Below are 11267 nucleotides of genomic sequence, written 5' to 3'. Positions count from 1 at the left end.
GCTCCTAAAGGAAACGTCTTAGCAATGTTGGCCAACTTTTTATCACAAAAATTAGCTTCTCCATGCACATTAACCACTAAGAGTGTTTAGTTTCAGTTTAATTCGGGATTTGTCTAGGAATCGAAGCCGAACTGAAATTTTAAAATTTCAGTACGATTCTTGTTCAGTTTTACATTGTTTAGGTTTTAGTTCGGTACAATTCTCGGTTCTTCAACTCCAGTTCGGTTCGATACGATTTCAGTTCGATTCTCAGTTTTTAAAATAATTTTACGTAATTATTTCTTTAAAAAGTCACTTGAATTAGTATTTAAATTTTGAATTGAATTATTAATGCATAATATATCATATAATATATCTTTTAGCTATACCTAAATTATATAATCTTCAATTATAAAGTACATATATAACTTAGAATTAAATATATTATATAATATAATAATATATCATATAATATATATATTTTAACTGTTTATTAATTATATAATATTTAATTATAAGATACAAATATAATTAATAATTAATATATATATATATATATATATATATATATATTAATATAAGATAATACTATATTTATAATTAAAAATGATAAGATAATTTAATGTATTTATAATTAAAATTATTAAAAAAATATAAAAAAATAAAATATAATATTAAGTTATATTTAGTTTATAATTATATATACATACATAAGTATATATAATTATATTACAAGTATATAATACATCTTAAAAAAACATAAAAAAGTATATATAAATTCAATTTTTGATTCAATTTTGATTTGATATGATTTTTGTTTGATTTCGATACGATTCTAATTCGATTCTTAGCGAATAATTAAAATTAAAATAAAATATCAAAATAAATTTAAATAAATATAATTTTTATAAATTTAATATAATTCTTTCATTCAATTCAATTTAATTTTCTCGAGAAGCACATACAGCCTTATTAACCACTCTCACCTCCCAACCATTATTACTTAATTACTAATGGGTGGATTTTTCTTTAAAAAACTACTAGGAGAGTGACATCTAACTGAATTTTGTTTCATAATCATTTTATTTTGAGAATTTGGGTTGCCGTGGGGACGCCGCCGCCGCCGCCACCCCTCAACACTGGTCAACTCAGCATAATATTTCATAATAAAAAATAATAAGCATAATATTTTTCAAATAACCATCCTTTTACGATTATTTAAGTAACCCATTTTATCAATTTTTTCTGATATTCTATAACCTAATATTTAGGTATTACATATAAAGAAAAAAAAATTATGACTAATGATTAAAAATTTTAAAACTATATATTTTTTTAGGTTTAATTATTAAAAGAATCTTTATTATGAGAGACTATTAGATATGATTAGTATATATGTATTTTTTTTATAAAAAAAATTATAAATTTTATTTTTTTACATTAAGAATAATTTTTTTATTTAAAATAATATTATTTTTTAATACTTTTAATATATTCAATAATTAACTTGAAAGGATACTAAATTTTATAAAATTAGAAAAAATATAAAGTGAAGATTAATATATCTATTTAAGCGTATTGAATCCTGAACAAACTGTTAAGGTTTTAATTCCTCAATTCTTAGACAAATTAATTATCACATAATTAAATTTAAGTTTAATTTATTTATTTTTTATATTTATGTTGTAAAATCAGTTGTAATTTTTCTATTTTTATTTTTTATTGTAATGTATATTTTCTTTATGTTCAATCAATGTATCAAACAACGTATTCAATTTTATAATGAATAAGATTCATTTTTTTTTAATAATTTTCTCTAATTTATGCTTTTTAATATTTGTTTTATTAATTTTTATTTAACAATGCATAATCCTTAAAAGTGAAAAATATTATATGACGAAAAAGTTCATAGTTAACCGAAAACATTGAACGTTTGATTTTTTTTTTTTTTTAAATTGCCATAAATTTAAAGTTTTTTTTAAATTAAATTTTTATTGTAATTTTTTTTTAATTATTAATAATGCCATGAACTTCAATATTAGTAACAATTGAAGCCGCCATTACTTTCTATGACTTGAAGTAGGCTGCTACACGGGTCGTGAGTGCTGCGCATATATTCAACTCCTGATGCATATATGCTATTGCAAATTGCATTACATGGTTCCATGGGCATCAGAATTACAAATCGACTTTAACTGATCAGGAAGGTCAATAATCCAGTTACAATGAAATTGATTTGCCATGCTGATGCTAGCCAAGCAGTAGGCTGCACCATCAAGGTGCCTCTTAGCAAAGGAAAATTCTATCCTATTGAAGCTGGGAAGGTGAGCTTGGATAGTCTGGACTGTAGCATGAATCTCCCAAGAGCATTTGCTGATGCACCCTTAATTGACTTAATCAATGTTTGAGAATCTGATTCTAATATAATTGATCTGAAACCTCTTGTTTTTGCCAGCAAGATTGCTTCTCGAGGAGCCTTTGCCTCACCTGCTAAAGGGGACAAGCATTTATCTACTTCATCAAACGGCTAGGCAAAAAAAATAAATTGTAATTAATTAGAGTAGTTGAAATTAATCAATATGTCAAAGTAATCATAAGCAACTATAATATTATCATAAATTTATCATACATCTTAGATCCTATTCGATAATAATTTTTAAAATATTATTTAGTATTTTAGCTCTAGTCAAAATACTGTCTCTCTTATTTAGGTAACATATTATTTATACTAGTATTTAGAAAATGAGAAAGTGATTCATGAAAAATTGCTCCTTATAACTTTTAAAGGTTGAGAGAGCCTTTTAATTAGGTCAACAAGATGATAATGCTACTTTCATATTTTATATTTTACTGTTGATACGATAATTATTTTTAACAAGCATTTCTGCTTTAAATCATAATACAAGCAGCCGATTATTAACAATTAATATCTAATAACTAATCGTTAATAAAAAAAATTGATAACTATTAAAATGACTAATAATTATGAAAAATAATTAATATTATCGAACATAAACTTAATCATGTAGTTGTTTATACGGATTAATTTAATACTTTTAAGCTAATTAGGATAAAATTCAAACTAATGATTTTGGTACTTTGTTAATTATGATTAAGTAAAAGATAGAAGGAAGCTTTTAACATGTATTGGTCAACACGTTTTGTTTTTATATGAGGTTTTTCTTTGCTTAAATTTACAAGCATAAGCAACGTTACATCATACTTTCTATTATAATATATAGATATATAAAATTTCTATCTACTCAGAGGATTAATTAAAATCACAATAATAAACACATTCCTGAGGAAGAATGAGCCCACATACAAAAATCATGAGCACAGGTTTCTGGTCCACTTCCTCATGGACAACCTTGAAGAGAAACTCAATCCCAACCCTGTCCGTGGATCTGGTACTCATCGACCATTTTGAGCTTATCAATTGAAGGGATCACTTGTAAGGCAATTACCTGGATTAGAGGCTTACAAGCAACCATTTGTCAGTCTAGAAGTATTGTGAACTTGGCGCCTGATGAAGGACAAAATCAGAAAATCAATGGGAAAGTAATGTGCGAAAGTTGAGTGAAAGTTGACAAGTTAATCAAACCCTTTTGAATAATTAAAGAATTCAAAACTTAAAAGAATTACATCAAGCATGAAAACAATTGAAAGAAATCTAATCGAACGACTTGATACTAAGGTAATAAAGTCGAATAAATATTGACTGAATCAGTAAGTCAGATAGAGGTCAATCGACCTGTTAAATGGACTCAACACTATTTAATCTAACTAAAAGAACTCGCATTTAATGTTAGATGAAGACAAGACGCCATCAATCCTTATTCATTATGATGCACCCAATAATTGGGATTACGTAAAATCATACCCATTTCACTGATACTAGATAACCCTATTGTTACTCATGGAAATGACAATTTATCAAGTGGGCCTCACACTAATCTTCTTCTTGCTCGATACTACTGACTCCTTCAAGATTTATATTCTCAGTTTACCTCCTCCATTCTTCTTATCTCTATAAAGTGGAAGCCAACACAAGCACAGAGTGTTCTCACTAGGTTCCACTTGGATCATTATCTTGCTTTTCAATTTTCTTATTGAAGGCCATTCTTAGCGGAAAGCTCGATATTCATTAGTTGGCGCCATTTGTTAGGATAGTTGGTGAAAAATTCTAGTTGTTCCTAAGTAATTAAATTTTTACACATAATGCATCGCCCTCGTTCATTTAATAGTATGCCAAAAACTTTTAGAAATATTTTTCACCAAAATGTCCATTGAGAACCGTCATAAAGAGGAGATGCTATGATTCCCAACTCTCAAACTCTAGAAACATGGGCTGCAAATGATTCGACAACAGCCATAGAACTATAGAGGGTCCGACAAGAGGTTAGCCTCTTGATCAATCATATTCTGAGCTTGCACCAACAAGAAGGGATTCCATATCTGCCTGGATTACAATTGGGACCTCAAAAAATATAACTATGTTTCCAATTTGAAACTTGTTCTTAACAGTGTCGTGGATAAATAATGCATAATAGCATTTCGCAGTAACAACATATGAAGTACATAGCTTTTGTTGTAATAGGGAGTTGGTTTCAATGCTTCCCCTCTATCATACAAGTATACCTGTTGTTTTCAAACGATAAGGTAAAGTTTCCATCTTTCCCCTTTTTTTTTTTTTCCAAGGCTCCTGGCTGGGTGGTTCAACCATTGGAGAGCAAAAATTCAACGCGCTCCATTCTGCAGCCTTACCCAGAGTTTATCATGACAGAAAAACTATGTTAAGAGTTTATCATGGCAGAAAAACTATGTTTAGTAGTCTCTCCCAACTCCACACACCATTTGCTCTCCTCAATTGCTCTATCCAATTCTCAACCACTGCATGAACCTCTGCTTAAACTTCTCTAATCACTCGTGCAACGATCTTTTGACTTCTGGAAAGCTTTCAGTCTTCCATTTCTTACTAACAGTTCTTAGTATCATTTGATATATGTTTGGATCAATTTTAAACTTGTACAAATTAAGAAGTAAAACTCTATTTCAGTAATAAATTTTCAGACAAATGTATAAGCTGAAGGAGCTCTTCAGAACAGCTTGAAGTGGTACAAAAGTTTGATAATACAGAACAGTTCGCACAATGACCTACAAAACTGTTCCATCAAACAGATTCTTCCATTAATATATTGAAGGATGTTGGTAATATACATGCACCTACATTCTCTCGAACAGATTTTAAGAAAAAACTGCCTGCCTGCTTTTAGTTCCTTCAGGTCTTAAGTGCCTCCTCAATACCAAGCTGAACGAGGTTCCAAGCATAGGTACAAGAGGTGGAAGCAATTTTAAGTATGCAGAATCAAAGTTAACCTTGAATTAGTGGTCCCATACATCACTTACCAAGTTGACTCGAAGGAGAAGAATTTCCTTTTTCACTTCCAAAGTCATTGTCTTCCATTTCTATTCCATCAGCAAATGGGGAGTGATTGTTGACGCTTGGCTCAGAGGCATTACTGCTTGTGGCAAGAGGAGAATCCAGAACACTAGTCTTGCTTTTTGTAGACCCTCCTGACCTCACACTGTACACAGAGGAAGCAGGAATGCTAGTGAGTGGGCGTAGATTACCTGCAATGCTTCGCCTTATATCCTGCTCAAGAGAAAAACTTGAATTGGTATAGCTACATATGAACAAAAATATAACTCAATTATTGACCATACACATAGAGACCAAAAAATATAAATTTCCAACAAAAAATTATGGCAGACATGTCATCAAAGAAAGAGGGCTCAAATCCAAAGCAATTATGCTTGTTAACTGGTAAACATACAAATGGTCCCAGTTTGGTAATTGTTTAACATGATACATGGTGCAATAAGAAAAGAGATGCATACCATGTGCCTCAAAGCCATGTCCAGAGATTTCTTTGAAAGCGATCTACCAAAGCCAGTGCTATCAAGGGAAGATGACTTCCCGCCTGAATTATTATGGGTAGAGTGATGTTCATCTTGCTTTGGTGGTGCCAGCTTCCTCATATTTACTACTCTTTCAACCATTTTTGTTCCCATGAGTACTGGGTTCACATCATCACCATCATTGTTTTGTGCTTTGCTCTTAGTGGGAATGGAGATCCTACTACCATATGCACCACCATTTGCAGTGCTTCCTCTAGCAGGAGAGCATGACTGTTGTCTTGGTCTTCCCTTAGAGCCAGCCTCAATAGAAAATGATCGACCACTTGCACCACTAGGCCTACCCCTTGAGGCTGAAGCTGGCCTTTCTGGCAATGATGTTCTTAAATTTGGTGGAGCATCATGAGAGAAACCAGGCATCTCATCAGGTTTCCAAGGCCTAGACTTTACAGTAGGAGAACTGCCACGTGATGGCACTGGATTTTTCAATGTTGTGGGAATAGACTTTGATACTGAAGAAGAACACTTACTGGGAGGAGCAGCCACAGTAGCTGCACTTGAAGGAGTTGACATTTGGCGAGTTGGAGTTGCTGATCTTGATTTTGACTTGGAAGCTGGTGCCAAGGGTCTGGCAGTTGGTGTTGAAGAGCGAGTAGAGGTTCTAGTAGGAGTTGAGGATCTCGAGGGTCTGGCGGTTGGTGTTGAAGAGCGAGTAGAGGTTCTAATAGGAGTTGAGGATCTCACTGGAGGACCAGAAGACTTAGTGGAAGGCAAGGTGGCCCGTGAAGTAGGAGTGGAAGCTCTTGAAGGCTTAGCAGTTGTAGGTAAAGTGGGCCGCCTGGTTGGTGTAGCAGGTCTAGTAGCAGCTGCTGGTCCCCCAGATGAAGAAGGCCTTCTGTTACTGGTATTTGATGAGTTTAATCCAGAATGCAAAGTTGTACGCTTTGATGCCACATTAGTCTTTGAAGCAGGTTCTTCCTGGATATTTGTCAGCTGCAAGACCAAGAACATATGAATTTGCAGTTAATATAATAAGCATACCAGACAATCCTAAATAATGAGATAAGAAAATGCCGCATAGTGTGATGTAACATAAATCAAAGAAATAGAGGGAATCATATTTTGATAGGTTAATAAATGCATTGATGATGCTCTCGCAGAAGTTGATCACACCAATTGACTGAGGCTTGAAATCATTTGAAACTAAAATTACAAATTTCTTACCCTTGCCGTCAGAGCAGTGGGACGAGCATTTGACATCCCATTTTGATTCATTAGAGTTTTCTGCGATTCCATCTCCAAGGAAGGAAAAAGTGGGGTCTCAGGTGGTGTAAGAAGCCTGAATGCAGGAGATATCTTATTAATACTCTACCAAAAGATACTCTCTACTAGACCAGATTGCTACAATTACTACCAATTTGGCATACAGCAACCCAAAGAGTGTCAAATGCACTTCCTTGTATGAATGTTGGTAATCTGTGACAGCAAACCAGATCTACTCTCTATTTAACTAAAGCATGATTTGGATTGCCACAAGATTGCAAAGAAAGGAAATAAAATATTTTCAACGGACAAAGTGAATGCTAACCAAGCAGTTTAATATCTTGAGAGTTTAAAATCATGGAAATTTTGAAAGATATTTTTATGGAAAGAAAATATAATAATCTATTAAGAGCCTAAAAGAAAAGAAAAAAATTAGCAATGCATGAAAATTTGAACTCCTGGTCATTGCAAAGCGTGTGTAAAAAAAAGGGAAGATTTATGCCTAAAAGAGAAACAAAAATATTTAAAGTATGTGCCATTAGTTTCAGTAGTGTAAATGATCAACATCGAAAATGTACCAACATTATCCTAGAAATTTAACTTATATATGATAAATGTAATTTTAAGTTCTACAATAGTTTTCAACATAACAAAATAGTACAACAGTTCAAGTCTATAAGTTGTGGAAGACTTTTATTTTGATGTCCATACATTAAAGTTACTCTGATACATTGATTTTCATGTCACTCGGTCGTTTATGTAACCTTCATGTGCAGATAAAACATACCCTTTTATGGCTAATTGAACCTGACAGTTCTTGGTTTGAGTTAGTTAAAAAAAAAGGGCAAAGTAGGCTGATACTCAAAATTTCAGCCAATGTTTCACCAACATTCATGATATCTTAGTTCATGAGTCTTACTGCTTTCTTTCAAATTATTTTGCTCTACCAGAAATGCAGCAAGTTAAGAACTAATAAACTTTTTAAGTATGGTAAATCAGATGCTGTTAGCACTTAGAAGATGGCAACTACAAACTACAATAAAATTTTCTTCAGCATGAAGCAAATTAGTGCTACTTGCTGGCATGATCCAGAAATTGTTTCTTCAAAACAATAATAACCAACCAAAAGGGCTTTGAAGCATTAAGTCAAGATCCCCAATGCTAACAAATATTGACTCGCAGCTTACACAAATGCTGAGTAATTTATATGGCAATTCAACCAGCCTCCAAAAATTTCAGTAACTCTTCAATTAGCAAATATTGCATTTTTCAAAACATTAGATTTTATAGTGTGTTAAATTCAGTGAAACTAACAACCATAATTATAATTTTTGTTTAATTCCATTAATCAAACACAACCTTAAATTTAAACCACTGAAGACCTATTTAACTAGGACGTACACACAAACATTGAGGCTTCAGGTCTAATAGCAAGAATGGCCACAAAAAAATAGTATAAAAATCAACAAGGAAATTAACCAAGAATCACAGAAGCCGAAAGGGCAAAAAGAGAGCCATTATTATAATTTATAGCATTACCAATCATAATCAGATTTGTCGTTCTCTGAATCCAAAAATTTATCAGCAGCAGTCTTTCGGGGTGGCACAGAGGAAATTACTTTCGATATGGGTGAACCCCTAGGATTATTGGTTCCTGCGCAAGACAACACAGAAAAAATAAAATAAAATAAGCAAGGAAAACACAATCTCCTTCAGATTAAAAAACGACAACGTTCCCAGACCAAAAGAGGCATTATGCCCATCAGAGGAGTTGTTTAGAAGGAGGTTATTTCTCTCCTTCTCCTTCTCCCTTCTCCGCATCTCAAGAAAAAGCGCGAGCTCTTCATCTTTCTCTTTCATCACCATCTCGAAGCTTGTTGCCTGTTGCCTGATCAACTTTTACAGTTCATATATATTTTGCAGGCTCCACTCTACTCTTGAGCTGATCACCGATCACCATCAGCTATAGAACTGATTTCTCATTCTTCATCAAACACAATAATTTCGCAGATACAGAGCTATAGATCTGAAATTTAAAAAAGAAGAACAAGAAGAAGAAGAAGAAGAAGACGAATGAGTCACTGTAAGAAACTTAACTCGACGTCTTTTCGGTGTCAGAGAAATGCCATTTCTTGACAGATACGGCTATGGAGGAAACGAGAAGGAGACGAGAAATGGAAGATTAAGAAATTCAAAGTCAGAGAGAGAGAGCAATGGAATGCAGGATTTTTCAAACGACTGCATAAATGCCCATGAAAGAGAGCATATTTACGAGCATGCCCAGTGGTTTTTTTGTAAATAAGTATTGAAAGCGGCGCATATAGAGTGAAATTGTATTTGGGGGGAAAACATTCATGGCTTCATGCCCGTGAGCACGTGCAGGGGAGCTGCAGCCTTGACTAGCTAAAAAATAAAAAAAACGCCGCGGAGAGTAGGTAATTATTCAGTGCGAGAGGATTCAAAAATGAGGGATGAAAAAAGATTGTGAGATTTGAACGTCGGCTGTTGGATATCTCGATATGTGTCAGCCTTCATCTGACGGTCATTATTGTGAGTTGGAAAATCAAGACTATAGTTTGAATCGCCTGGGAAGTGGGCCTCGTGAATCGTGTGGTTTAAATTCGGTGTCTGGTTCTTCTTTTGTGGACCCTCTTTCTGCTTTTTGGCTCATTTGCGGTTCTCAGTCAGTGCAATGATAGTGGCACAAGCTTATTGGTTAATAATTACCCTTTGGTTGTCTTAGATATTTGTGAAAAAGGAAAATGAAAAAAAATATATTTTTTTTAAATAAAAATTTTTATAAATTTAACAGTGCATAATTAAAAAGTAAAAAAGACTTATTTACACAAAATTCAAAAATTAAAATACTTGAAAATAATGATTTTTCCTAATTAAAAAAATTTACTGTATAACACTATTATCTTCTGTAATACTTTTTAATTATTATTTAATTTTTTATTTTAGTAAAATTAATTTTTTAATTTTAAAAAATATATATGAATTAATTTATATATTTTTTATTTCGTTATTTTTTAAATTTAAAACAAGTATTTTTTTTTGTCAATGTATTAAATGAGAGAAATATTATTGTTATGAAAATTAAATTGTTAAGATTTAAAAACATAAATAGATTATTTAATTATGTTTTTTCAATTATAATAGTTAAATAAAATTTAAATTAATTCTTAAAATAATAAAAATATTAAAAATAAATAAAATAAAAATACAAAAATTAATTAGTATTTTTTAAAATAAAAATTAATAACTAATCTCATTAAAATAAAAATAAATAAATAAATAATAACTTCCTTTTCTTCCTCTTCACCTACCAGTCATTAACGAAATTCAATACAGGAAAACATGAGTTTTGCTATTTCTTGAGATTTCCTGTTGCTTTCAAATTTCAAAATCTCTTATGTTGAACTGTACAAGCAGTGGACATTTGTTTTATTGAATTTGTTTATTAGGTTTAATTTTTTTTAAATTAAATTATGAATAAATTATAATTTAATTTTTAAAATTTATTTAAATATATAATTTAATCCCAATAGATTTAAAATTAAATAATTTAATATTTTATATTTTAATAAATTTTCTACAGTTAAAATTTAAATTAAGTTATCATTGATTATAACAAAAATGACTCAAATGTCTTTAATTCTATTTTCAACATAAAAATAATTTAGTCTCAGAAGTTTTATTTTATAAATAATTTAGTTTCTAAAATTTTATTAAACCTACAACTTAGTTTCTATAATTTTAAAATCAAATAATTTAGTCATTGATATTTTAATACATTTACAAGTTAGTCTATGTTATTAAAATCACCTTTAATTATCAGTTAAATTTAATAAAAATGATCAAAATATCTCTAGCTTTATTTTCAATTTGAAAACAATTTAATTTCTAAAATTTTATTTTATTAATAATTTGCATTCAAATTTATATTTTATTTTCTTTTTTTATTTATAAAAAATAATACAATATATAAAAATATTATAAATTGATATATATATATATATATATATATATATATATATATATATATTATTAAAAAAATATTGACATAAATAAAATTTTGTAAAATTATACAGGCTTATTTATAA

General features: G+C 30.7%; 1 protein-coding gene across 2 annotated transcripts; it reads right to left on the bottom strand.

Moving 5' to 3' along the window:
• Positions 1-5014: 5014 nt before the first annotated feature.
• Positions 5015-9392, bottom strand: LOC110656857 (uncharacterized). 2 transcript variants are annotated; one of them, XM_021813831.2, is made up of 6 exons: positions 9259-9392; positions 8904-9145; positions 8701-8815; positions 7123-7237; positions 5881-6891; positions 5015-5635 (listed from the first exon to the last, which is right to left on the bottom strand). In XM_021813831.2, exons 2-6 carry the CDS (start codon positions 9025-9027, stop codon positions 5381-5383), a joined length of 1620 nt encoding a protein of 539 aa, XP_021669523.2. In that variant the 5' UTR covers positions 9028-9145; positions 9259-9392; the 3' UTR covers positions 5015-5380. The 2 variants fall into 2 exon arrangements, with proteins under 2 accessions (XP_021669523.2, XP_058003011.1); XM_058147028.1 differs by having other exon boundaries at positions 8904-9368.
• Positions 9393-11267: the final 1875 nt, after the last annotated feature.

Source organism: Hevea brasiliensis, chromosome 5 (assembly GCF_030052815.1).
Source record: "Hevea brasiliensis isolate MT/VB/25A 57/8 chromosome 5, ASM3005281v1, whole genome shotgun sequence".
Classification (NCBI taxonomy): domain Eukaryota; kingdom Viridiplantae; phylum Streptophyta; class Magnoliopsida; order Malpighiales; family Euphorbiaceae; genus Hevea; species Hevea brasiliensis.
Note: the sequence above shows the minus strand (reverse complement) of the source record. Positions and strands in the feature narration are given on the sequence as shown.

Excerpts from the sequence above, each read along its gene's own strand:
- LOC110656857 (XM_021813831.2), bottom strand. The coding sequence starts at position 9,027 with ATGGTGATGAAAGAGAAAGATGAAGAGCTCGCGCTTTTTCTTGAGATG. Across the intron at positions 8,816-8,903 it reads TGGGCATAATGCCTCTTTTG|GAACCAATAATCCTAGGGGT; the intron begins GTCTGGGAACGT and ends TGTCTTGCGCAG. Across the intron at positions 5,636-5,880 it reads ACATGGCTTTGAGGCACATG|GATATAAGGCGAAGCATTGC; the intron begins GTATGCATCTCT and ends TCTCTTGAGCAG.